This window comes from Fragaria vesca, linkage group LG1, assembly GCF_000184155.1.
Source record: "Fragaria vesca subsp. vesca linkage group LG1, FraVesHawaii_1.0, whole genome shotgun sequence".
Classification (NCBI taxonomy): domain Eukaryota; kingdom Viridiplantae; phylum Streptophyta; class Magnoliopsida; order Rosales; family Rosaceae; genus Fragaria; species Fragaria vesca.
In genome coordinates this window covers 4,251,397-4,278,962 of record NC_020491.1, presented here as the reverse complement: position 1 = coordinate 4,278,962, position 27,566 = coordinate 4,251,397, and the positions used below count along the sequence as shown (strand labels likewise).

General features: G+C 37.7%; 3 protein-coding genes across 3 annotated transcripts; 1 reads left to right on the top strand and 2 right to left on the bottom strand.

Moving 5' to 3' along the window:
- Positions 1 to 136: 136 nt before the first annotated feature.
- LOC101301520 (neuroguidin-like) lies at positions 137 to 3,083 on the bottom strand. The gene is made up of 9 exons (XM_004287369.1): positions 3,067 to 3,083; positions 2,739 to 2,815; positions 2,560 to 2,647; positions 2,300 to 2,479; positions 2,014 to 2,193; positions 1,755 to 1,925; positions 1,492 to 1,646; positions 1,244 to 1,394; positions 137 to 351 (listed from the first exon to the last, which is right to left on the bottom strand). Exons 2-9 carry the CDS (start codon positions 2,786 to 2,788, stop codon positions 340 to 342), a joined length of 987 nt encoding a protein of 328 aa, XP_004287417.1. The 5' UTR covers positions 2,789 to 2,815; positions 3,067 to 3,083; the 3' UTR covers positions 137 to 339.
- Positions 3,084 to 3,289: 206 nt separating this feature from the next.
- On the top strand, positions 3,290 to 23,385 carry LOC101296891. The gene is made up of 23 exons (XM_004287354.1): positions 3,290 to 3,669; positions 4,365 to 4,476; positions 5,388 to 5,672; positions 6,095 to 6,360; positions 6,613 to 6,835; positions 7,447 to 7,617; positions 7,724 to 7,801; positions 8,293 to 8,547; positions 9,562 to 11,670; positions 12,225 to 14,100; positions 14,246 to 14,346; positions 15,292 to 15,648; positions 15,897 to 16,015; positions 18,218 to 18,467; positions 19,079 to 19,303; positions 19,805 to 19,944; positions 20,084 to 20,156; positions 20,645 to 20,746; positions 20,858 to 21,031; positions 21,270 to 21,584; positions 21,659 to 21,826; positions 22,079 to 22,451; positions 22,610 to 23,385. Exons 1-23 carry the CDS (start codon positions 3,599 to 3,601, stop codon positions 22,759 to 22,761), a joined length of 7,995 nt encoding a protein of 2,664 aa, XP_004287402.1. The 5' UTR covers positions 3,290 to 3,598; the 3' UTR covers positions 22,762 to 23,385.
- Positions 23,386 to 25,855: 2,470 nt separating this feature from the next.
- Positions 25,856 to 27,566, bottom strand: LOC101302972 (60S acidic ribosomal protein P0-1-like). The gene is made up of 4 exons (XM_004287374.1): positions 27,295 to 27,566; positions 27,133 to 27,201; positions 26,116 to 26,607; positions 25,856 to 26,005 (listed from the first exon to the last, which is right to left on the bottom strand). Exons 1-4 carry the CDS (start codon positions 27,547 to 27,549, stop codon positions 25,856 to 25,858), a joined length of 966 nt encoding a protein of 321 aa, XP_004287422.1. The 5' UTR covers positions 27,550 to 27,566.

Below are 27,566 nucleotides of genomic sequence, written 5' to 3'. Positions count from 1 at the left end.
TCTTGAAATTTTTCGTCATCTCCATATGTTCTTTTAATTTTATCATTAACCATTTTGTCCGAAAAAAAGAGAGTCAAATACCAGCACGTGTGCAGTAAGATACATTGGACAACAATAATGTACGGCAGTAAGTTGTGTGCAGTAAAATGTCAAAAACAATGAAGGGGGAATAAATACGCTGTGTTAAACCAATTCGTCAAAACTGTGTTGGTACCCATATTGCAAGATTACAACAAAACTAATTCTAATCACTAAATGGATAGTCGTTCCACTCCATGTATGAAGCTTGTTTGAGGTAAACCAAGGCAAATGAGTTACGAAGCTGCATAAGTTTGTCCTTCAACGCCTCATCTGCAATATGAGCCAAGACGGTCAATTGTCTACACAATTATGCAAACCAAGGACGATGAACTAAACAGGATATGGAGCTATTCAAGCTGAAAATGGACCACAATCAACTTGATAATCGAAAAATTCCTTTAAGGACTTGCACCAATTTCAAACTTGTTATTACTGCTGTCATGTGCAAAAAAATATATAACTACTTTAATATGGCTCCTCACTTCAGTTGGTATGTAATCATGTCTAGAAGTATCTAAGGGCTGTCTTGTGAAATCAAAAGGCTCCAATTCCAATCAAATCCCCATATTCCCATTCTTCTGAAATGAACCGGTCTAAAACGTAATCTAACAACTATTCTTACTCAGCCAACTATAATGATGACGAACCAGGTGAAGGATAAATTTTTTACAGATTCACTCGGATGATTATCTAAAGACATTAAACCTCACAACTGCTGAAAGTCTAGAGGCCATTAATAAACAGCAGGGATTATGCACATATGCAACCATTAAGGACAAAAACAAAATTCAGTCATTCCCAGGTGAGTTCAGATGACTATGAATGATAGAAGGTTTCTATTGGTTGTTTTTACTCTATATAACATGGTGCGATAAGCAATCAACTAAGGCTCAGAAACCAAAACTATGCCAAAAGACCTGCCTTTTCAGTGCCTGATAGGCATGATATTTCATACTCGATTTATCTTAGTTAACAATACTATGAAATCATCTATTTAATACCTCCACCCACTGATTGGAAACAAGTAGATCAGCAGTAAGTCAAAACACTAGTGTGAGATAACAGTCCAAATGAAAGAAAGAACTTCACAGATTAAAATTGGTTGAGGAACCAAGTACACATTTTATATATTTGATTTGATGGTTCATATAAGATGGTGTACCTTGCGCTTCTTATGGCCCCTCATTCCACCTCTTCCGCTTCTTCCACCTCTTCCATCTCTAGCGTTACTAAAACTTGACATCTCATCATTCCCCTCATCCAATGGTAGACTTTTAATTTCGTCAAAGAAATTTTCGGTCAAACCAAGCAACCTGATAGAAACAAGTTGACAATAGTCAGCCACTGACATATTCTATAGACCAATAAATACAGCATGATAAATAAGGAAACAAAACTAATGGTGCCTACCCATTACTCGACTTTAATAAGTGTTTTGCCTTCCTTTTCTCCTCCTTTGTAATAGGAGCACGAGTAAAGAGCTCCTCTTCTTGCCGTGCACGCTCATCCAGCTTTGCCTTAAATCTTTCTGCTTCATAACTTTGAGGTCCATAACCATCCACAATCTGTATTCGACATCAACAAAGAAAAGAAACTTAGAACAGCAAATACAGCATTCATACCAAATAAACCCCCCCACCCCCCAAAAAAAATAAATCCAGGAAACTACAAACCTCTTCAGGTCTCCCTTCGAAATCATCAACCATGTCTTTAACATAACGACTATGCTTAGATTGTCGTATGGTGTTCTCTTCCTTTCTCAGTGCATTTCTTTCGAATCTTGATGACTTATCTTTCTCCATTGAAGTTGGTGCAATTTTGGGTGGTATATACTTGCCATGATCCTACAATATATGAATACAAACGAACTTTAACAATGGTTCACATGGGGGCAAAAGATGATGTCAAATATTGTAGTGATATGCACTTCACCTCAGAAGTTGTGTCTATTTTGCTAGGAATCATATCAGGGTTTGGGCGATAACTCAACAAATCTTTAGTGTTATTTGATTGTGATTGCTTCTCACTTAGCTGTGCATTCTCAGTTGTGCACGCTGTAACCTTGGTCAGCTTCTCAATTTGGTACTGCATCTTCTTGTCAATAGGTCGAATCTGTTGCAAACAAAAGTGTGGCAATTGAGTAATGACTGATACATTCATGTAATCATATTGAGCGAATTACAGGGGGAAGCAAAGAAAAATCCCTAGAGCCACAGACCTTTTCCAGAAACAACCTTGTCTCAACGAGGCTCTGAACAACCGGATGTCCACTGATTAAGAGCCCTTCAGCCTTGCGAAGAAAGTAATAGACAAGTGACAGGCAATAGTGCAGAAGCAGCATATTCTTGGCTTCAAGATAGTGAAACCCTTGGGATGTAGGATACTGATTTTCTTTCACCTGATAAACAAAGCCGCTTCATATACCACTATATGTGAGTTGTGAAAGTACTTCCGTAAGAACAAACATGGATAACCTACCTTGGCAATTAAAGCCTTGACTTTGAAATCAACTACATCTAATCCTTCCTTCATTTCCTTCAACACAGCCACAAGCTGAGGCGCTTCTCTGTGAAAACAAAAGCATTAAAAACAAAACTTTTAACCGCTGAACATGTCTCCCCACCCATTAGTTCAACCTTCACTAAAATTAGACTGACTTGTTTATTATATCTTCCTGGCCTCCTTTTGAATTTGAAGCATCCTCCATACCTTTGAAGCTTCAGTTTTTTCTACACTGTGCCAAAGACTAATAATAAATTTAGTGATTCTGGTAACTCAAACAAAAGAAGTAAAAATATTTTCCATGCCCAAAGATCATAGATAAACATCAGAATCATTGAAACTTAGTTTATGCATCAAAAATCACAGCTTTACAGAAACACTGAGATTAGCATACAAAATCACAATAAAATTGAAAACCCACCTCCAGAGTAAGTAGAAGCATACATAATCAAATACCCATCAAATAAGATTTGGAATCCATACCTGGAAAACCGAGCTCCAAAAAAGAACACGAGAGGGTGAAGAGGAAGAAGAAAAACGCGAGAGCTGTGTACGAGGCACGCGGCAGCAGAAGAAGGGTTTTAGGAGCTTGGGTTTTGTTGGGGGAAAAGACTAAAATGTCCTTCTCTAAAGAGTCGGTTATTTTTTTTTTTCTGATACGGAAGTCGGCTAATAACAACGCCCCAGAGAGAATCAAGTCATCCGTACACTTGACCGCACCTGATCCCCACCCCCCTTTCCCTTCTCTCTCTACACCTCACGGATCGGATCTGCTCCACTTTCTCTCTCCTCTGCATCAAAATTACAAGCCCTCCGATCGCCACGCCAGGAAGACCCAGTCTCGCTTTGCCTTAAACAAACACAAAACTCCTTTATTTCGCTGTGCTAGGGTTTTTCCATGACTATGACCACCACCGAGTTATGAGCACAGAATGCTTCGCCTTCTTCTCCGATTCTCTGCAACTCCCTAATCCCGCCGTCGATCTCTTCGCCGCGGCGACCTGCAACCGCACCAATGGCTGCTTCTCCCGTCAAGTTCCTCTTCGGTTTCTTGATCCTCTGCATCACATTGTGGCTCGTCTTCATGTACGCTCCTCATTTCTCGCATTTCGTAATTCTTTGTGTGTGAAATTGTGACTATATCTATGTGTTTTGGTTTCGGAATTGATGAAGCTGATGATGAAGAAGTCGGATTAGGATTAGGTGAGGTGGAGTTAGAATTCGACGAGTTGAGTGAGAGTTTCGTTGAATTTTGAATATCATTATACTGGAATGTTTAAAGATTTTAACAGTTTGAATAATCATATACAGTCATCATTTTGGAACTCTGCCGGAATTGAAACGGAAAAGAAATGATCAGTAGTGTGATTCTGATCTTTTATCTGTTATATGAGTGTTGTTAGTAAGAAATGAAGAGAAATTTTAGTTGCGATTTTGCGGATTTTAGATGTTACAAGAGAGACTTTTGCATATGTGTGAGGAGTGTGCAGCATGGCAACGAGGTTAAGTTAGTTAGAAAACAGAATAATTGGAAAAACGAAACACTTGAAAGGACACATTACTGTTATCTGGGAGTGCTACTGCTGAGTGAATACCTTGAGAGGAGGATAATGTAGTCTGGCCTTTCCTTAGGTTGTTTAATTTTCTTCCATAGCCAGAAATGCTTTTGATTGCTTTGTAATTTCTATCATGCTCCGTCTCCTTTTCATTCTTACATATATGGTGCTTGAAGTTTTTATATTGGTATTGGTCGCTAAGCTTTTTACAACAATCTTTTGCAGATTTGCTTCAAGGTTTATAGCTTGGATTTTAAGCCGCGTATTAGGAGCATCTGTTCAATTTCGGGTTGCTGGATGGGTATTTGTTAGGGATATCGTGGTGAAGTTTAAAAAGGTTTCCTCTTTTGCTTTTTGTGGCCTGCTCTATTATTTTGACTTTAGTTGAGATGTTGTGGTAACTTCAAAGAGATTTACTAGCTGAGCAGACTGTTGCAGTTTTGGTTCTATCTTGAGGTTGCACTCCTAGTTTTATCTGAATGTTACTCTTATAGAACTACTTATTTACTTTTTTAGATAAATAAATTTATATTTATGTATATAAGTTTATACAAAAAAGGTTTAGTTGCATCACTCTTCGGCTCTTTACTGAATCCATGCTATCAAGAGTCGGAATCACATTTCTTGTAGTAAGCCACTCAATAGCTTTTCGTTGTAGTTGTAGCTTTTCATTTCTTGTAGTAAACCCTAAAGCCACTCAATGCTATTCCACTTGTGGGAAATGAATGATTATTGTTCTTTCATTGAGGCCTGGCTTTCCTTGGGTTTGAAGTTTGTGATACTTTATGTCTAAATGGAGAAGTGCCTTTGCTTTTTTTTGTGTTTTTTTTGGGGTTAAGCAGTGAAACCAGTTGTATACGAAGCAAGAGCCTGTGCATGAAAGCTTGTTTATATGATATCTCTGTCTAGAGAATTACTTACAATATTTGGTATGCAATTTCAATCAGTGTCAGATGAAAGAGTATATTGCCCCTTTATATAAACATTATATTTTGCCCTTCTGCGTATTACATTAAGATCAATTATTCTTCTGCAAGGTAATTATATTCTTTAGTTAAGTAGATTGTTTTCTGAAAGTCTGAAGAAAACCTGGTTTGTATGAACTAAAAGCAATTAACGAGAGCTTTGCTGTTGCTCTTTCCTCCTCGCCTCAAATATGGTTCTCAACATTTCCAAATTTTTTCTTCAGTAGACTACTACCTATAAGATGATGTTATTCGTTGTTTAATAATTATGTCAATTTTGCAGGGCCCTATTGAATCTATTTCTGTTGGTGAAATAAAACCCAGCATACGTCGGTCCTTGGTCAAATTAGGGGTTGGTTTTATTTCTAAAGATCCCAAGTTGCAAGTGTTAATATCTGACTTAGAAGTTGTAATGAGGTCTTCAAATAAGAGTACGCCAAAGGCAAAGGCAAAGGCCAAGCCTAAGTCTGGATCTCGAAAACCCCGCAATTCAGGCCGCGGGAAGTGGATGGTAGGAGCCAATATTGCTCGATATTTATCTGTTTCCATCACAGACTTGATTTTGAAGGTATGCAGCCTTGATTGTTGTAATGTCCCATGCCCTTTTTTCTGGATGAAAATACTGTTCCTTTATAAAAAGCGTGAATATGCTTTGGATGATACAACCTTTTAAAGGGATCGATATGACTTAATAGTACAATATGACTTAATAGTACAATCACTTCTAAGTTTAAATAATTAAAAATAATTGAATATGAATCACCATTTATTACTTGTTATGATTATAATTTTTCCTTGTAATTTTTATTTTTTTATTTATAAAAAAGAACCATATTTTCCAATAAAATGCACACTCTTGTCGTTAGTGTAAGTCAGTTTCACATTACTTTCTTTTTCGTTTGGTGAATGGGTGGTTTTTTGATTACATTTTCTGTTGCTCCTTTGAACATTTCATTTTAGGTGTTATATGTGTTTTTTGAAATTTTGCAGACACCTAAAGCTTCACTTGAAGTAAAGGAACTGAAAGTGGACATATCTAAAGATGGTACATCCAAGCAAAATCTTATTGTCAAGCTACAGATATTACCTATTGTTGTTCAAAGGAATGAACCACGGGCTAGTTGTGACCTGTCATCCACTTTTTGCACCGGAGAAACCCTTTCTGTAGGCCAGTCATCATCTGCTTTGGTGGACAGGTCATCTACTCTTTTTGTCTGTGAAGAATTTTCACTCACATGTGAATTTGGTCATGATAGGTATTATCCCTTAGCAAAATATGTTTATTCATATAGATACAAATTCCATGCCTTTGTTATTGGAGTCAAAATTTGTTTATCATCAGTCTCTTTTTATCTTATTTCATTGTTGTGTTACCTTTTACTTCTCTTTTGGATATTCCAATTTGAACAGATATACTCCACTTGGAATGATGCTTCTCACTGAAGATTTGCCAATGACATGGCTTGATTAATCAGCTAATATCCTTTTGTTTTCTTAATTGGCTGTAGGGAAGTTGGTGTAATCTTCAAGAATTTGGATATGTCTTGTGGAGAGGTCACTGTGAACCTGAACGAGGAGCTACTATCGAAGAGCAAAAGCTCATCAAAGACTTCATCTGACCCTGATAAAGCTATAGAGTCCACAATCGATTCTATTGCTTCTAAGAAAGCACAGAAAAAGCAACAAATGATTGCTACAATCTCCAAATGCACCGCTTTATTTCCTGAAAAGGTTGGTGATTTTTCTTATAGAATATATTTTAAAATATAGTGAAAATTATTATGTTTGCAATCATAATAATTTGCAAACATAGTGAATTCTTTGGGGTTGTGGGGTGCTAGCGGTAATTTGGGTGGTCTGGATGGAAAGAAATGGAAGACTATTTGAATCCTATAATGGGGTGGAGAGGGAAGACCTGTGGGAGAGAGTCAAGTTTTGGGCATCTTTATGGGCTTATATTTCGAAGGAATTTAAGGATTATAGTCTTTCCATCCATTATTCTTAACTGGGAAGCTGCTGTAGTTTAATCTCTATGTTTAGCTTTAGTTCTAGAGATGAGCTACTATGCTTTTAGTCTTAGCTGCCCTCTTTTCGTTTTAAGCAGACTCCTTGTCCGCCTTCTTGTTCTTGTTCTTTGCTTTTTGTTTAAATAAAAAGCTGTTTAACTTTTTAAAAAAAAAAAAAAAAAAATTTTGTTTGCAAGTCATGAGCGTTGGATTGTTGATATTATTATTAAAATATGTAAAGTTTTCTGATTTAAAATATGCTGTCATCATGGGATATCTTGTTCATCTACACGTATAGTTTACTCAGAAATTTAAAATATGTTGCCTATACTGTAGGTTTCTTTCAATTTGCCAAAATTGGACATGAGATTTGAGCATCGGGAACATGATTTTGCTTTTGAAAATAACATCATGGGCATCCAATTGAAAAGCAGCAAATCACAATCAAGTGAAGATGTCGGAGAAAGCACACGCCTTGATGTTCAATTAGAATTCAGTGAGATTCATGTACGGGTCTCACTATTGAATTCTATAAGTGGTTTTAGCGGTCTTATTTTATATTCATCGTCATTCTGGCCTCTTCATTGACAGCGATTTTGGAATTATATTTCAGCTGCTTAGAGAAGCTGGCACTTCTGTTTTGGAGATACTAAAACTGGATGTAATCTCATTTTTGTACATTCCAATACAGGTAATATTTTCGGTTTAAGTTTTGCAATATCTTCTGGCCTTGATGTTTCAGACATTTTGTTTTTAGGTTGTAGGGGATATTGCTCAGTTAAACATATAAATATGGAAAAGCACTGGATCTGTCTATACCATTGATATCAGCACTGTTGATGAATTATTTGGTCGTGGTTTTTTTATTTTTATTTTTTTTATACAGAGTGCTTACAGCTGTGTATATGTTTTGATTATTTTTTACCTATATAAATTAGATGCTCTAGTAATCTAGTATGTACCAATTTGATGGAGAGGGGAAAAATAAAAAATGAGGAAGTACACCGGTAATTCAATCTATGTTCTCAGTGATGGTTGTAATTCATAATATAATGGAGATAGCATATGTATTTTGGAATGCACACTGGTAAACTAATGTGTAAGCACTTCATTTATGATATGGTTCATCATCATCTTATTTGACTTCAAAGAGTTATTTGATTTGATTTTTTTTTTTTTCAGCCAAGCTCTCCTATTAGAGCTGAAATTGATGTAAAGCTGGGTGGTACTCAATGCAACGTTATAATGAACAGATTAAAACCATTGTTGCGCCTCCATTTCTCGAAAAAGAAAAGAATGGTACTTCGGGAGGAAACGCCTACTCCTGACAAGACACCTCCAACAACCGATACCAATATCATCATGTGGACTTGTACCTTTTCTGCCCCTGAGATGACAATTGTGCTTCATAGCCTCGGTGGTTTGCCACTGTATCATGTATGTGTTGTGTTCATCCATTTAGCTTTATTATAGTCATTGTAATGTTTTGGGTTTCACCAACGAGCTGTTCCTATTTGCTCTTCTTTTGCATTTACTTCTTTAAATAAGTGTTCTGGGAGGCTTCACACCTATATGCAAGCAATATACAGAAAGAAACCAACATTGCAAAAATCCCCAGAATATGTATAAATGATTAGGATGTCCTTTTATATCTATTTAAAACCACCTTATAGAGAGATATTCTTCTGCTAGTGCTCAGTAGTAGTATCACTAGTATGAGTCTTACACATGTGATTTAATTTACTCGTGTCAAACTGGTTAAATCGTTAACATCTTTATGAGAGTAAAGTCTGATGTACTCCCTTCATCTTTATTATATTCTGTAGTTAGGGTGCGTGTTAATGTGGAACAGATTTCTACTCAGGCAGCCAGCTTGACTGCTTAACGGTTGAATGAGAGAGAAACCTAAGCAGTTCACATGGTATGGGTGAGTTCCCTAGGTGTTATTTTGGTCAAACTGTAGGGGATATATGAATGAATGGCAGTGACATAAGGAAAAGGCTTCATCTTGGTTTTCTTCAGGCCAGCCCGACAATAGGTTCCGCATGAGGATTTTTAGTTGGTCATCCATACTGAATTGTTTTTATGCATTTTTAGATTCGTAAGGGATTGTCAGAATGTAGATAATTTTATTACGGTAAAAGAAGTGATGCTTGCTGGGCTGTGTGTTTCGGTGTATAATTTGTTAGTCTCTGAGATTTGTAGCATCTTTCTGTGCCTGTCCTTATTCCATCTTTTCTACTAAAATGTTTATGTATTTCTTCTTGAAGAAAATGTAGACATTTACATCTCTGTAGGCGACTCAAGTTGGTATTTGCTAATTTAGTCGTATTGTTAAGTCATCCGGTATATGTTTTCTTTTTTGAATCTCTTTGTTTTCTTTTTCCTTCCCTTCAGTTCTAAAATAAGCATGAACATACAGGATTTTAAAGTTTCAATTTTTTGATGTAGGTCTGCTCACAATCATCACATGTATATGCAAATAACATATCAAATACCGGAACCACTGTACATATGGAGCTTGGTGAACTTAATTTGCATATGGCAGATGAATACCAACAATGCTTGAAAGAAAACCTTTTTGGTGTTGAATCAAATTCTGGTTCCATAGTCAATGTTGCAAAGGTTAGTCTAGACTGGGGCAAAAAGGACATGGAATCATCAGAAGAAGGTGCTTCTAAAAGCAAATTAGTTTTATCTGTTGATGTGACTGGTATGGCTGTTTATTTTACTTTCAAGCGTGTTGAGTCGTTTATATCAACTGCCATGTCATTTCAAGCTCTTTTCAAGAGTTTGTCGTCTTCTGAAAAAAAAACGTCACAAAGCCGAGGAGGGCGATCATCAAAATCATCAGGGAAAGGGACTCGGCTATTGAAACTAAATCTTGAACGGTGTTCTTTGAATTTCTGTGGTGAGGTGGGCTTAGAAAAAATGGTTGTCGCAGATCCCAAGCGTGTGAATTATGGATCACAAGGTGGTCGAATAGTTATAAGTGAGTCAGCTGATGGCACTCAACGGGTTGCAGAAGTAATGTCCACAGTATCTGATGATTGTAAGAAGCTAAAGTATTCCATTTCTCTGGACATCTTCCATTTCAGCTTATGTGTGAACAAGGAAAAACAGTCCACCCAGGTTGAACTTGAAAGAGCCAGATCTATCTATCAGGACTACTTGGAGGAACATAAGCCTGCACCAAAATTGGTACTGTTTGATATGCAGAATGCTAAATTTGTACGACGTTCTGGTGGTCTTAAAGAGATTGCTGTCTGCTCTCTTTTCAGTGCTACTGATATTACAATTAGGTGGGAGCCTGATGTACATTTATCACTAATTGAACTTGGACTTCGATTGAAGTTACTGGTACACAATCAGAAGCTTCAGGTACATGGTAAAGAACATATGGAAAATGTATCTAGCATGAGCAACTCTGAACAGAAGAAAGAATCCATTACAGAACCAGTAAAATTAGACAAGCAAAAGAAAAGGGAATCTATCTTTGCTGTTGATGTGGAAATGCTGAATGTTTATGCTGAGGTTGGAGATGGAGTTGATGCAGTAGTCCAGGTACAGTCAATATTTTCCGAGAATGCTCGCATAGGAGTACTTCTGGAAGGATTCCTGCTTTGTTTCAATGGGTGCAGAATACTCAAAAGTAGCCGGATGCAAATTTCGCGTATTCCTAGTGCCTCTTGTGCCCCTGATGCAAAAATACCTCCAGCTACTACATGGGATTGGGTAATACAAGGCCTCGATGTCCATATTTGTTTACCATACAGGTTAGAATTGCGTGCCATTGATGATTCTGTTGAAGAGATGCTGCGTGCTCTAAAGCTTGTAGCTTCTGCTAAAACTAGTCTTATCTTTCCGGTTAAGAAAGATCCTTCAAAAGCTAAGAAGCCCAGTTCAGTAAGATTTGGGTGTCTAAAGTTTTTCATACGGAGGTTAACTTTTGATATCGAAGAAGAACCACTGCAAGGTTGGCTTGATGAACACTATCACTTAATGAAGAATGAGGCATCTGAGTTAGCTGTTAGGTTGAAGTTGCTTGATGAATTTATTTCTAAAGTCAGCCAGACTCCCAAATCCACTGAAACAAACGATGCTATTCGAGAAAGAAAGACTTCCTTTAATGGAGTTGAGATTGATGTACAAGATCCTTCAGCAGTTAGTAAAATGCAAGAAGAAATTCATAAACAATCATTCAGATCTTATTACAATGCATGTCAGAATCTAGCACCATCAAAGGGTTCAGGTGCCTGTAGGGAAGGGTTTCAGGCTGGTTTTAAGCCCAGTACATCAAGAACTTCTCTTCTTGCCATATCAGCAACAGATCTCGATCTAAGCTTGACATTGATTGATGGTGGTGATGATGGGATCATAGATGTTATAAAGATGCTGGATCCTGTCTGTCGTGAAAATAATATACCATTTTCTAAACTTTATGGGGGTAATATTCTTCTGCACACAGGCTCTCTCGTGGTTCAGCTACGTGACTATATGTTTCCTCTCTTGTCCGGAACTTCTGGTAAATGTGAAGGTCGCCTTGTGCTGGGTCAGCAGGTAAATTTCCTTTACTCATTAATTTGTGCTTGTTTGTTTGTTTGTTTGTTTTTTTTTTTTTTTCCATCCTGGGTGGTGCTCATCCATTGGATGTAAATTATATTGAGTGGACTTCATGTGATCATGTAGGCTGTTTTAACTTTGGAGTTGCTGTTTTAATGAATGTTCTGTAATTGATGAAATAATACTTGAATCCACGGGTAAGTGCATCATACAGACACCCCAAGTCTCTCATGATATGGGATGCAAATTATAAAAATTGGTGGTGACCCGGTCCATACCAATATTGGCTGATTAATATTTTATTTTATGTTTTTTGTTTTTGTTTTTTTTTGTTCTTTTGTTTTTGTGTGGATATCTGTTCCTTCCTGTTCTAAGACTTCAGGTGGAAGTCTATGGCACTCTTAAAATACGACGGAACAGTGTCATTTCATTTTGAATTAATCTGTTGTTATGACTTGAGTATGTGTATATTTGAATATCGGTTCAGAAGTAGAACAGCAATATAGTGAAGCATGTGTACTTTTATAATCGGAATCATCTCTTTGCATCAGGCAACAAGTTTTCAGCCTCAAGTACACAAATATGTCTACATTGGGAAATGGAGAAAGGTGCACTTGCTTCGTTCTGCTCCTGGTACAACTCCACCTATGAAAACATTCACAGATTTATCCCTACGATTTCAGAAAGCTGAAGTGTCCTTTGGAGTGGGATATGAACCGTCTTTCGCTGATGTGAGTTATGCGTTTACTGTGGCTCTTCGCAGGGCTAATCTCTGCATTAGGGACCCTAATCCACCACCCGCGCCACCAAAGAAGGAAAAGAGCTTGCCATGGTGGGATGATATGAGAAACTACATTCATGGAAACATCAAGATTCTCTTTAGTGAAACCATATGGAATGTTCTTGCGACTACTGATCCTTATGAAAAGCTTGACAAACTTCAAGTAACAGCGAGTCCTATGGAGATCCAGCAGTCAGATGGTCGTATCTATGTTTCTGCGAATGATTTTAAGGTTTTCTCAAGCAGTTTGGACAGTCTGGCAAATAATCGTGGTTTAAAACTTCCTAAAGGTATATGTGGTCCTGTTATAGAAGCTCCAGCATTTACTGTTGAAGTTACAATGGATTGGGAATGTGAGTCTGGAAAGCCGATGGATCATTATTTATTTGGACTTCCTATTGAAGGGAAACCTCGTGAAAAGGTGTTTGATCCATTCAGATCCACCTCTCTGTCCCTTCGCTGGAATATCTTACTTAGACCCTCTCCCTTACGTGAGAAACAAGCGCCACATTCTAATGCGGTAGATGGTGTAGATGTAGATGGAACTGTTTATGGTCCTCCTCATAAGGAAGATAATGTTTCCATTCTTCCACCAACAGTGAATATTGGTGCTCATGATCTAGCATGGATTCTGAAGTTTTATAACCTGAATTACCTTCCTCCTCACAAATTGCGGGCTTTCGCTCGTTTTCCTCGTTTTGGAGTTCCTAGAATCCCTAGATCAGGTAACTTGTCCTTGGACAGAGTGATGACAGAATTTATGCTCCGCGTTGATGCTTCGCCTACTTGTATAAAGCATGTACCTTTAGATGATGACGATCCAGCTAAAGGACTGACATTCAGTATGACAAAGTTAAAATTGGAAATGTGTTCGAGCAGGGGTAAGCAAAAGTATACTTTTGATTGCAAGCGTGCACCTCTTGATCTCGTTTACCAGGGCCTTGACCTTCATACGCCCAAGGCTTTTTTAAACAAAGAAGAAAGCACTAGTGTTGCAAAAGTAGTTCAAATGACGATAAAAAACTCGCAACCAGCATCAACAGATAGAGTACCAACTGAAAAGAGTAGCAACATGAGTAGTGGCACAGAGAAGCATCGTGATGATGGATTTCTATTGTCGTCAGAGTATTTCACGATTAGAAGGCAGGCCCCGAAGGCTGATCCTGTTAGTTTATTAGCCTGGCAAGAGGCTGGGAGAAAAAATCTTGAGATGACTTATGTGAGGTCCGAGTTTGAAAATGGAAGTGAGAGCGACGAGCATACCCGATCTGATCCAAGTGACGATGATGGATACAATGTGGTAATAGCTGACAATTGCCAACGTATATTTGTTTATGGACTCAAACTTTTGTGGAATATTGAGAATAGGGATGCTGTTTGGTCCTTTGTTGGTGGTCTATCCAAAGCATTTCAAGCCCCCAAACCATCTCCCTCTAGGCAGTTGGCACAAAAGAAATTACTTGAACAACAGTCACAGAGTGGAGGTGAAATGCCGCAAGATGGTAGCTCTAAGCCCACCACTACCAGCCCTACCAGCCATAGTGCTGCTCCTGCTGAGGTATCTGGTTCACTATCATGTCCATCACCTTCCGTCAAATTGGAGACCTCGTCATCTGCAGTTGACAACTCTGCATCTGGTGTAGTTGGTAATTTCTAAACACCCTTGAAATTGATCTGAAAACTTCTTTATCCAATGTGTTGACCTGGTAGTATTTTGATTTAGGGGGTACGCTATTGTTATTATACTACCCCAGATTTCTCATAAGAGCCATTTGTTTACCATACATGCAGAAAAGCATAGAGACACCAAAGATGCAGAGGAGGACGGGACTCGTCATTTCATGGTGAATGTTATTGAGCCCCAATTCAATCTTCATTCTGAAGATGCTAATGTAAGTTTCTTTCCTGGTCCCTAAATAGGTATTTGACTTATTCAGTTCTCCAACAAACTGGTGAAATCATACATAAGGTAACTAAATTAGTCATGTGTCTGAATAGCATAGATTTGCCTATATCAAGCAAATGGGGTTTGTTTGCATGATTTTATCTGAGTATTCTTTATTTTGAATGAAACAAATTGTTTGGTTTCGGCTTCTCTAGACCCTAAACCCTTTTCAATATAAGGTGACTAAATTAGTCATGTGTCTGTACAGCATAGATGGTCTGTTTCAAGCAAATTGGGTTCGGTTGCATGATTTTATCTAAGTATTCTCTATTTTGACTGACACAAATTGTGGACGAGAGGTGACAACATCATTTTTAAACCAGAAGGCATTTCTAATTTTTTAAATATTAAAAAATGATCTTTCGAGCATTCTGTCCGGTATATGATAATATGAATAAAAAGACTTGCTTTAACATAAACTTCATCTCTACTACTATAAAGCCAGGCGTTCAAGAAATTCACCAAAATGTGTTCTGCCTATATTGCCCATATAAAGTTAACTGCGACAATAGAATTCAGGGTTATTATAGTAAATAGCAAAGAAAGAGATAATTATGGAAGATTTTTTTTTTTTTTTAAATTGAAAATGTTTTGAGACTTTATTATCACCATCATAAAGGAAGATAAATGTGGATAGATAGTGGGAGTACAAGATTGAAAATTGCAATTCCACTTGAGAAAACAAGAGAGATAACTAGATAACTGTGGATAGTCACTACTTAATTTTAGGTGATCTTGTGACACCGTGCATATTTGCACGGGTAAAGGCTAGTTGAGAGAAACCAAAGTGCAGATTTGGGACATCCATATCATTTGATAAATAGTTTGAAACTTGCATATAGAATAAGTAATATCATCTGGGGATCACCATTTTTTTTTCTGTGATAAACAGGGAAGGTTTTTGCTTGCTGCTGTTAGTGGCCGTGTTTTGGCCCGGTCATTTCATTCAGTTCTTCATGTTGGCTATGAGATGATTGAGAAGGCTCTTGGTACTGATAATGTAAATATACCAGAATGTGAACCGGAAATGACTTGGAAACGCATGGAGTTTTCTGTAATGTTGGAGCATGTTCAAGCTCATGTTGCTCCAACAGATGTTGATCCTGGAGCTGGATTGCAGTGGCTTCCGAAAATTCGTAGAAGCTCTCCAAAAGTAAAACGTACTGGTGCTTTGCTTGAAAGGGTATTCATGCCTTGTGACATGTACTTTCGCTACACAAGGCACAAAGGTGGAACTCCAGAGTTGAAGGTGATTTCGCCTTTTGTTGGCTACCTGTTTGTTCAATGGATAGTTTATATAGATTCTGGTATTAGTACTGCTGATGTAGATATGTGCATGAAGCTGCATTATGTGTATATGTTTAATATGTAGATAATTATCTAATTATTCTTCAAATACAGATGCTGCTATCCCAGCCTGTTATCTGAATGTTTGTTTGTTTGTTTGTTTTTTTTTTTTTGTAGCACTTGGCTTATCTTTGAATCATCCTGTTGCAGGTGAAGCCCTTGAAAGAGCTGACTTTCAATTCCCATAATATCACAGCAACAATGACCTCTCGCCAGTTTCAAGTGATGCTAGATGTGTTGACAAATCTTCTCTTTGCTCGACTTCCTAAGTGAGTAAATAATATATATATCTTCTTAATTTTATGTTGCATCTACAAATTTATTCATATATATATATGTATATATATAGATTTTCTAAGGTGCGGATGTCCGCATTTATTCTTACAGTGCGGATTTCCATTTTACACTCACTTTTCAAACGAATTTTCACATCTCCACTGTTTAGTCTTTAGATACTAATGTATAGGTCATCTCTGCAAAATTTCAGCCAATTTGGTTATCATTAAGGCACTCAAACTCGATTAAACCAATGGATGAACATAATTCTGTCGAACTTGAACCGTTCATGTTTATAACAGAAAAATGCAGTTTTGAGTGCCTTAATGATAACCAAATTGGCTGAAATTTTGTAGAGATGATCTATACATTAGTATCTAAATACTAGACGGTGGAGATGTGAAAATTCGATTAAAATGTGAGTGTAAAGTGGAAATCCGCACCATAAGAATAAATGCGGACGTCCGCAGCTGAGAAGGACTGTATATATATAATTTGGATTTCACTGTGTTGTGGCTTTAGAATAGGATTTGGGGTCTGACATCTCTGAAAAGTTGTCATTTCTAGGTTGATTGGTCTATGCCAGATATTTGTATTAGGACTATGTCAGACCTATCAAATTTGATTTGGTTTTCACTGCGTTGTGACATTTCTTTGCTTTTTGTGTCAATAAAAAGCTGTTTCTTTTCAAAAAAATAGTCCTATCAATGTACTAATAATTTGATCTCTTTACATAATATGGTAACGTTTGGGGCACTTTTTAATGTGTGGGTACACTGGGTTGTGAACTAGTGGTAAGGGTTGTGGACCTTGTGGTACTTCCTTTGTTGATAAGCAAGGTTGAGGTTTTGAATCTGGTGTTAAATAGATGGAGGTAGCTTTAGTGGATTATAATCTTTATAATAAATGCGAGTATTTTTATCAAAAGAAGATGGAGGTAGCTTGTAATCTACAAAGTTCTTAAGTCATATGCAGTTTGAAAATGGAAGTGGTTGTGTTCGATTCCTGCGACTTGTCTTAATAAGAAGTAAATATGGGTACCATGAAGATGGATGAAATGCTTTAGTGGATTATCATCTCTATCTTTGTAATAAATGCCAGTATTTCTATCAAAAGAAGATGGAGGTAGCTTGTAATCTACAAAGCTCCCAAGTCAAATGCAGTCTGTAAATGAAGTGGTTGTGCACAATTACCTACGACTTGTCTTAATCAGAAGTAAATATGGGTACCATGATGACGGCTGGAATTCAAAGCCGGTTCTGGGAGGCCGAAATAGAAGCTGTTGGAAGAACATATCAGCTGGAATGAGCCAATTGGCCTTCTGTTATCAGATGGTGGTGGTTTATGGGAGGAAGTAAGATCTTTGGGAAGCTTTTTGAGTTGGGGATTAACTCTTGAAATTCTTTTTGAGAGACTGTTCAAGCTATCAATATTCTGTAATTGAAGAGATGAAAGACTTGCATTCCTGATTTTTCTCTGGCTAAAGGGAATTTAAAGGATGATGAGGTGATGTCCACTTTATTTTTCGTGTTAGAAATAAGGTTAGTGGATTCCAAACTGGATCAAACAAGATAGAAGCTGGAGTCTTCTGAAATTTACTCGCATGTCCTTTCATGGCTCTATACAGACCAATCTTTTATCCTGCAATATTTCTTATGCAAAGCAAAGGTTCTCCCCCAGGTCAAGGTGGAGGGAAGTTTGATTGGGTGAGCTCCTGAGGGAGGATTTATTTGTTAGTTGAAAAACTTTGTGCTTATTGGCAGGGGAAAAAAGGTAAAAGTCCTTCGGGGCTGTAGTGTGAGCTGTGAGGGGGTGGTAAAATGGAAGGAAACAATAGGATTTTTTTAGCCTAAACTGGTGCAGATCTGATGAACTTTTCGAGACAGTTGGTCTGGAGCTTAAAGATTACTCTATCCTCAATTGTTGTAGATTGGAAAGCAGTTGCAGTTTAGGGTTCTTTCTAGGCTGGCTTGGCTTAAGCCTATTTGTCTGTTTCCCCAATTGTTTTCCATGGAATCCTTGTTTTTCTATGGAATAGCTTATTTTTCTATGGAATCCTTGTCCACTTTGTTTACTGTGTTTTTTTTGTTACAAGTTTATCACTAAACGCTGTTTAAAAATACTATTATAAAGTTGTGTAAAATTCTATTGTCATGGGATTCTTCAAATTGACTAGAATTATGCATGCGATCCAGGCCTAGAAAAAGTAGTCTGTCACTACCTGCTGAAGATGATGAAGATGTGGAGGAGGAGTCAGACGAGGTGGTTCCTGATGGTGTTGAAGAGGTGGAACTTGCAAAAGTGGAACTTGAGAAAAAAGAACGAGACCAGAGATTGATTCTTGGGGACATAAGGAAGTTATCCCTTCAGTGTGATACTACTGGTGACCTATATCCAGAAAAGGAAGGGGACCTGTGGATGATAAGCTGTACAAGATCTACTCTGGTGAGAAACAAACTTTGTAGAGAACCTTGGTAACTTTGTCTTCTTTTTGCCTTTTTTTGGTTACATAAGACCCAAACAGAAAAACATCGAAACTAAGAACTAGGAATAGAGCATCTCCCAGCTTCCTTTTTGCCTTTTAATTCAATGTTTTACATATTTTATTTTATCAGTAACATTTGTGTTTGAAAAGTCTCAAGAGCCTGCTAAATATTGTGCCAGTCTGCTTCAAAATACATACTGCTTAGTACCTTTGTATCACTTTCTAATACGGAATAAAATTTTACAGTAGTGCTCCAGATGTTACTTACTGAGGGAGTCAATGTATGCACATGATACGTCTACCGCTGGATTTAGAAAGTTCTGTCTTATTGGATTCTAAGGCTTAAAACTATTGTCTTTCTGTGTGAAGAAGCTTAAAGCTCTGAACTTACAGACTGACTGAACTTTAGTTTTTAACTGTGAAGAGCACAGGAAAAGTAATCTATTATATTCTCAGGATACTACTGCTGTCCCGATCCCATGCCTCTCCTCTTTTCATCCAATGCTTGTACTTGCCTTAGCTCTGTGTCAGTACTCATATCATATTAACTAACGAGATTTCTCTTTTCCAGGTGCAAGGACTAAAGAGAGAGCTGGTTAATTCTAAAAAATCTCGGAAAGCTGCATATGCATCATTGAGAATGGCTCTACATAAGGCTGCTCAGCTACGGCTAATGGAAAAGGAGAAGAATAAAAGTCCATCCTATGCTATGCGTATTTCTTTGCAAATCAACAAAGTGGTTTGGAGCATGATTGTTGATGGTAAATCTTTTGCCGAGGCTGAGATCAATGACATGGTGAGCACTGAGCTTCTTAAGAATTTGAATCTTTCTTTGTTTTTGTTTTGTTTTTTGGTTAAGTGGAGGCCCAAAGGGCTCAGAGAAAAAGAAAAAAAAAATGATGGTTCCATGCTTTAGTCTTGAAGCTGGAATTTAAAAGCTTTGTACTTCCAATATAAGTCCTCAATGTACAAATCTTAAGGTGCGTATGTTTTCCATTGTTATAAATGGTCATTGAAAAAAAGTAAGTGTGAAAAGGATGCACAAAAAATGAATGTGAGAAGTCTTGTTTCTCTGACTCTCTTGCATTTAATCATCTCTTGCTTGAGGGTTCCAAACCCACAATCAAGTATTTCTGCAAAATGGTGAAAAATACATCTTTAGGTTCAACTTCATTTTCTATTCCTGCTGATCATTTTGATCAACTCTTTGAATTGCATAAGAAGTGTTGTCCTTTTAATATATTTTCCAGTATCATTCGCGTAAGACTGATGTGCTTGTCCTATTTTCTCTTCATAGATTTATGACTTCGACCGTGACTACAAGGATGTTGGTGTTGCACAATTTACAACAAAGAATTTTGTTGTTAGAAACTGCCTCCCAAATGCCAAATCGGATATGCTTTTATCAGCTTGGAATCCTCCACCTGAATGGGGAAAGTATGTACATTTCCTTTTTGTTGCATAGTTATCCAAATTTTTTGTGCATAGTTTACAATCTTACGAGTATGAGGAATCATGTTTGCTCACATGTTGACTTATAAGATTGGGAATTATATGCTCTTGTTTTTGGCTACAGAAAAGTTATGCTTCGTGTGGATGCAAAGCAGGGAGCTCCAAAGGATGGAAGTTCTCCTCTGGAACTTTTTGAGGTACTTCTATTTTTTTTTTCTTTCTTCCTGTAAATGAATTAACATAACCGTCCCTAGTTTCAACACCTTAAATATTTTCTCTCGTACTTTCTCTGTACTTTGCCATTTAAATGACCCAGAAGACAGCCATTGAAACACTTTTACCTAGCGCCAAACCCTTCCTTCTCCCACCAATTTGTTATGTAATAATGACCGGGTTCCGTACTATTATAATACAACTGATGGAAGAAGACAAGGGTTTGCAATTTGTATTGGAAAACCAATGGTCATATGCAACCTGCTAGCTCGTAATAGCTTAGCTTACATGCCTGCCAAATTTGGCCTGCTGTTCATACATGAGAACATAGTATGTGTTATGTGGAAGGGAATATAGTTTGCTAGTCTAAAACCAATATTTTATTGGGAAATAAAGAGGCTACCTGATCTTAGTAATATTAAAACTTTTTATCCTTGCATGGGTGCTAATAAATGCTAATTTTGCACTGCAGGTAGAGATTTATCCTCTCAAGATCCATTTAACAGAAACAATGTACAGAATGATGTGGGGATATCTATTCCCAGAAGAAGAACAAGATTCACAAAGACGGCAGGTGGGTCGTAAAATTGATTTTTAAACTTTTTGACTGTTCCGAGAAATTCGAATGGTAAGGAACTCGTTATTAATGCTAAAATCAATTGGTTGTTCCCATTGTGGCATGCAGGAAGTTTGGAAGATCTCAACAACTACTGGTGCTAAACGTGGTAAGAAAGCTTCTTTAGTGTCCGACATGTCTGCATTTAGCAGTCAAACAATGAAGGAGTCTGAGGGTTCATCCAAATCAAGTGCCTTGGCCCCATGTTCCAGTCAAGCCCCTGTTCCTGCAGATTTTGTACAAGTGAGTGTCCTGGATCTCTTCTAATATGTGTTTTTTGGAGTGTATGAAGGCAATATTGTCACTGGATGCTCTTGTAAGTTTTATGTGCTGGGACATCCCTGTTGCCTTTTCTGGATTATATTCATTTAGTTAGTGAATGTTTTATTGCACGGTTACGCTAGATGCAGTCTCATTGATATGCTCATGCAGAAACTGCATTTTTCATGATATTTTTCTTTTGAATAATTTCTATCTGCAGGAAACAAAGTTGCAAAGCAAAGCACCCACTGCGGGTGGTGGAAACCCTGAGTTAAGAAGAACATCCTCCTTTGACAGATCATGGGAAGAGACTGTTGCAGAATCAGTTGCTACTGAACTTGTCTTACAGAGTATTAGTGGGCCTCTTGGGTCTATTGAACAAGATGAATCCTCTAAAAATAAATTGAAAGATCCAAAAGCTATAAAATCTGGCAGGTCATCCCATGAGGAAAAGAAGGTACAAAAGTCACAAGAAGAAAAAAAATCTGGCAGGCCTCGAAAGATGATGGAGTTCCACAATATCAAGATAAGCCAGGTTGGTTCAGTTTCTTGATCTGTCATCTCAACAGTTTAATGTTTGTAGTCATATGCATTAATATACTTTTCCAGGTTGAGCTATGTGTGACCTATGAAGGATCAAGATTTGTCGTCAATGATCTCAAGTTGCTAATGGATACATTTCACCGTATTGAGTTCACTGGTACTTGGCGGAGACTATTTTCACGTGTTAAGAAACACATCATCTGGGGGGTCCTGAAGTCTGTAACAGGAATGCAGGTCTGCTTTATACTTTCTGATAGTATTTCCTACTACTCATGCAAATCCAGTCTGAGAAATTTCTCCCCCTCCGTCTTAACTTCATAATTTAGTTTTTCTTCAAATACTTCCACCAAGATATCTTCATTTGTGCAAACCTAGCGAGCAAATAACTTTCATTGACCATTGTCGTATTTTGATTCCATTTGTTTTGATTAAAATTTACCATGGCATTGTCAATTCATTGAGGGACTTCTCTTAACCAACTTTTAGGGTAAGAAGTTCAAAGACAAGTCTAACAATCAGAGAGACCCCGGTGGATCAGGGGTTCCCGATAGTGAGCTTAATTTCAGCGACAATGAAGGCCAGCCAGGACAATCTGATCAGCATCCAATAACCTTCCTCAAGCGTCCCACTGATGGAGCAGGTGATGGATTTGTCACATCCATAAGAGGCCTTTTCAATACTCAGCGTCGTAAGGCCAAGGCATTCGTGCTGCGGACCATGAGGGGTGAAGCTGAGAATGATTTCCAAGGAGATTGGAGTGAAAGTGATGCAGAGTTTTCTCCCTTTGCTAGGCAGCTCACTATAACAAAAGCTAAGAGGCTTATCAGGCGGCACACAAAGAAATTCCGTGCAAGAAAAGGTTGGCTAATTTTTTTTTTTTTTAATTTAACATTTTATTGTTTTGTCTTGTTATGAGAGTACTTGTTACCTTACTTTCTCCACTGCTTTTATTTCCTTCAAGAAACTTGTGCACAATTATTGAACATTGAGTCTGAAACATTCTTTTGTCTGTGTAAGGTTCGTCCTCACAACAGAGAGAATCTCTTCCAACATCACCGAGGGAGACCTCTCCTGTGGAAAGTGATTCTTCTGGTGAAGACTCACCCTTTGAGGATTTTAACGATGGATTTAATGACGGCAGCATTTTGGTTTCTAAAGAGGCTCCTTGAAAGTGGCTGAGACTACAGGACAGTGCATGTTTCCATTCTCAGTTGAGTTGGGAGCAGAAATGAGAAAAATTAGTTTGTAAACTCCCAAAACCACTGAAAATGAAGGGAAATTTGTCAGATGCTGTTATTTGTCTTCGGAAAAGCATGTGGAAGATAAATAATCCTGACTAACACTTGGAGAGCATTCCATGAAGCAGCAGAAGAGCAGAAGATGATGACATGGTGATCATGCGGTGCGGCTTGAAGCGGCTCTTCACTTAAAAGTTTGAAGTCTTCTGACAGAGGAGGAAGTAAGTTCCTTTTTCCTCACCCGGCTGTCTATATAGTTTCATAGTTTTGGGCTGAAAGTACAGAAGCTCCTAAAATTATACATGAGCTAGGGGTGATTTTCCATATATTTGTACATAACTTTACCGGGATATACAATAAATCAGAATCTCTCTGTGCGTTTGGAAGGTGTGATCAAAGCAAGCTGGATAGACGCACTGAGGTATAGAGTATAGACTCGAAGAATAGATGGCCAGATGGGTACTTGGCTCATCACAAGCACGAAATAGGCCCTTCTCTACTTCCACATTGTACATCTTACATCTTTGAAATTTATTAAAAGTTGATCATTTGAAGAACTTCGCTACGTATTTAAACGAGCATTGCTCTGTTGTCCTTTATCCGTTCCCTTCCTCTTTGACTTTGTTTGGAGGGAGGAGCAGGTTAATAGCAGAAATAGAAGAAAACAACCTCATTCTCAGGATATAGGGTTTAGCATGGTAGTCTGCAGTCGACTTAACACTGAACATATGCATTTCAGCAGTTATATCGGCAACTCTCAAATAACAGAATCCGATTTTCAGAATTGAAATGATAAATACTTCAATGCCTCGCAATGTTCTATTCGGCTCGGAAAAGAATCATCAACATAATTTTGTCCCTTTTAATTATATCTTCGAGCGTAGCATATTTGTACAAACTGCTGGCCTATCTGCGTGTAATTAGCATAGCATATACGTTCTGCTTCTTAGTTATGTTTCGGTTCGTTACTTGTGAGTTGTTGTTTGTTGTCTTGGAATCGTGTTGTAGTTAACTAGTTATAACTACAAGCATAATAAGAAAATTTCAGTTAGAATCACCCAGTGAAAGGTTGTTATCTGCGAGTTGTTGTTACACCCAGATTTATTTATAAAAGGTGGACATCTCGACCAGCTTGGGGCCTATGCCTACATGGCTACCGCCTAGCCCCACATGAAATGGATCCAGTTTTGCCAATCAGCAAAGGTTGGTGGCCATGGAGACCATCCAATCAACTCTCTCTCTCTCTCTCTCTCTCTCTCTCTCTCTTGATTGGATGGTCTCCATGACCACCAACCTTAATTTACTGGTTGGCAAAACTGGATCCACATGAAATCCACCTAGCCCGCTAATTTATTTTTACGTTCTCTTTTTCCGTTTTATACCCAGATTTATTTATAGGAAAAATTTTAAGAACAGTATGACAAATGATCCATTTTTAATTTTGGTGTTTCAATTTTCAAAACAATCATAAAGGTACATGAACTTCTAATCTCAACCAAAAAAATATGTACATGTCGTTATATCTTCCGTTATCTTTTGTGTTTTCTGTTAAAATTTGAGGGACAAATCCGTCACTCCCTAATTTAGTAGTAATAAATTATTAAATTAATAATTACTAAGGAGAGAGAAATAAAAAAGATCCAATTCTCATTGCTGAACTAGTAATACTTTTTTTTTAGGAGCAACAAAGTCATTTTTGAGTACAGAAGATCCAATTCTCATTGCTGAACTAGTAACAAAACAACAATTTTTGAAAGACCAAAATCAAAACAGAAAATGGAATAGAGTGATCTACTTGTAAACAACAAAGTCATTAACATAATGATCTGAGTTAACAAAATTAAAAAAAGTATATAAATAGAAAAAGAGTAAAACAAATATAAAGAAAAGAGAGAATGGAGAAAACCCGAAATCACTATTTGAAAATTAAGAAATTACATAGAGTAACGGCGTTATTGACGTCATGTACTAAAAATGTGTCGTGATTCTAATGTTATGTACCTTTATGATTTTTTTGAAACTTAAAACATTAAAATTAAGAATAAACCACTTATTATGTACTGTTTTTTAAATTTTTCTCTTATTTATAAAACGTAGACCCCATGAGCTGCTTGGGCCCATGCCTACGTGGTTACCGCCTAGCCCCACAAGAAATCCACCTAGCCCGCTAATTTATTTTTACGTTATACTTTTTCTTTTTACACCGGATAAATTTTTTGTATTGATGGACGAGACTTTTTTGGGCCGGGTCAACTGGGCACCGCCTAGCTCTATACCATATCCGCCTAGCCCGCCATTTATTTTTATGGTCAATTTCTTCTTTTTACCCTAAATTCAGAAATTAATCTTTGAGATAAGAAAATGAAAATCAAAAGAGTCTCTGATCCTCTCTTCAAGAAAATCGAAGAGACAGTTTCATTCAGAACCCAATATCGATCAGTAGCAACCCTTTCAGAAATCAGATCAAAAATAAATTTTGAATCCATGGATCTCTAAGAATATTAGAAGGACGACCATTACAACAGAGCTAGATGTCTTGAAATTGTGTTGTCTGAACTCTGAAGCATAAGCAGAAAGTTCAAAGTGAGGTAAACAGTTTTCCAAGATTTAGGTTTTTTCATATATATATTGAGGATTCAATTTTGAACAAAGTATCAACTATCTATGTATAGCTCTTTAGCATCACAAAACGGGAGCCAACAAAAGATAGGACGAAACACACCTCCATTTGAACCGAGATCTTTTTATGAGTTTATCAGACAGTTTATTCACAAAGTGCACCCCTTATGTTCCTATGTCCCGGGAAGTCTAGCTCAAATGAATTGCGTTGGCTCCAGCAGCCAACAAACCAACAAGAACACCATAGATGTAAAAATAGTGAAGAATAACAATAAAACCGAATAAAACCTCAAAACACCAAAGATAACAATCCCAAATTCATAACAAAAATCCTCAAACGATAATTCCGCAGATCAAATAAAAACTTCATTGTCTCGTCTTATAATCTGTAAGAACTTAACATAACCTAGTCAAACAAGCTACCGTATCCAATATCATCATCCGACTCTTCAGCAGGCTCTTCCTTCTTTGCTTCCTCAGCAGCTGCAGCCTGGCCAGCAGTACCACTAGCAGCTGCAGCAGGAGCAGCCACGGCAACCGCAAATTTGGATGGATCCTGCATTCATTCAACGTAATCAGTTACATAGAACAGAAAAAGGATATGGGTAGTCATAAGCAACCACACTAAAGCTGCGGATACAGAGTATGATACAAGTGTTATTTTACCTCAAGATACTCCTTGACCTTGTCAGCTTGGGGGAAGGAATACTCAGTAGCCACAGCAATTGCCAGCACATTCTTGTAGGCATTGAGGAACATGTGTGGTGCAGCCGCAATTGTCGGGTAGGAAACGGCCATTGCCAATGCTGTGACATTGGAGACACCAGAAGCAAACTTAATCATGAGATCATCCTCAGTAAGATCAAGCACCTCTGGGCTGAAGACAGATCCATTGTCATACACCATCTGGACAACAAGACCATAAGAGAATGGCCTGATCCCAAGCTTGGCAAGAAGGGCAGCCTCAGAAGATCCAACCTTGTCACCCTTCTTGATAAGTTCAACAGGCATAATGATTTCCACAGTACCCTTGTTAATCTTGGTAGGGATGTTAAGGACCTGGAAGAAAGAGGTCTGGGATGGGTCGAGACCGGTGTTACCAGGAGGAACAACGACATCAATGGGAGCAACCAAACCTACACGAGCAGGAGCTCCAACCTATACATACAATCATACAAATTAGAAATGGATTATATAATTTTGGTACAACAAATAAACAAAGAACTATATCACATACAAAGTATCACAAAAAATAAACAAACAATGTATTGCAGTATCCTAAACTAAACACCAGATTGAAGTACTAAATTAAACAAGTACATTACTAGAATTTTGATGAAAAAAATATGGGACTATAAGTTACAGTGCACCAAAGATTTTCATGATAATAATCAAAATTCAGTGAATACTCAGTGAATACATTCCCAAATTAACAAAATCGCACTCCGAATAAATCTCAGCTATTCAATGAAGAACTTACCCCAAGCAATCATTTTACTGTTAAATCTATCTCACTAAATAGTTTATCATCAATTACAGTAATCTCAACAGAAATTTCATTGCATACATTCCAAAATTTGCTCCGAGACAATATCATATACACTACCAAAAGTAACAATATTATGACATTGAATAAGAATTACTAAAGATCAATACGACCACTATCAAATCAACAAAGCTCACCTTGTACTTAGCAACCTCCTCTCTGACTTCCTTCAAATCACCCTTGGTGAAGATCAAACCAACATTACCCTAACACCAAATCAACAAAAACAAAGTCACTCAAAATGGTAAAAAGTAAAAATTAAACCAGTGGAGTGAATGAAAACGAAGCTCAAAACTCACCACAAGGAGGGGAACGAGGCTGAGGTAAGCATCGTTACCGGTCCTGGCAGCATGAATCTTTATGCTTCTCTTCATCATGGTATTCTTCCCCATGAGGACTGTGGAGTCCCCACGGAGACCTTTGCGGATGTTCTGGAGCTGAGTGGAGCCCACGTTATCGGCGGCGACAACGAGAACCTGGCCATAGTCGTCCAAGAGCTTGCAGAGCTTGGCGTCGTAGTTGGTCTTCTTATCGGCCTTCGATAGCTTGCCCATCTCGGATTAAACCTAAG

Excerpts from the sequence above, each read along its gene's own strand:
- LOC101296891 (XM_004287354.1), top strand. The coding sequence starts at position 3,599 with ATGGCTGCTTCTCCCGTCAAGTTCCTCTTCGGTTTCTTGATCCTCTGC. Across the intron at positions 11,671-12,224 it reads GCCTTGTGCTGGGTCAGCAG|GCAACAAGTTTTCAGCCTCA; the intron begins GTAAATTTCCTT and ends TCTTTGCATCAG. Across the intron at positions 22,452-22,609 it reads GAAATTCCGTGCAAGAAAAG|GTTCGTCCTCACAACAGAGA; the intron begins GTTGGCTAATTT and ends TGTCTGTGTAAG.
- LOC101302972 (XM_004287374.1), bottom strand. The coding sequence starts at position 27,549 with ATGGGCAAGCTATCGAAGGCCGATAAGAAGACCAACTACGACGCCAAG. Across the intron at positions 26,608-27,132 it reads AGGAGGTTGCTAAGTACAAG|GTTGGAGCTCCTGCTCGTGT; the intron begins GTGAGCTTTGTT and ends TTGTATGTATAG. Across the intron at positions 26,006-26,115 it reads AGGTCAAGGAGTATCTTGAG|GATCCATCCAAATTTGCGGT; the intron begins GTAAAATAACAC and ends GAATGAATGCAG.
- LOC101301520 (XM_004287369.1), bottom strand. The coding sequence starts at position 2,788 with ATGGAGGATGCTTCAAATTCAAAAGGAGGCCAGGAAGATATAATAAAC. Across the intron at positions 2,480-2,559 it reads TCAAGGCTTTAATTGCCAAG|GTGAAAGAAAATCAGTATCC; the intron begins GTAGGTTATCCA and ends TTTGTTTATCAG. Across the intron at positions 1,647-1,754 it reads TCGAAGGGAGACCTGAAGAG|ATTGTGGATGGTTATGGACC; the intron begins GTTTGTAGTTTC and ends TGTCGAATACAG.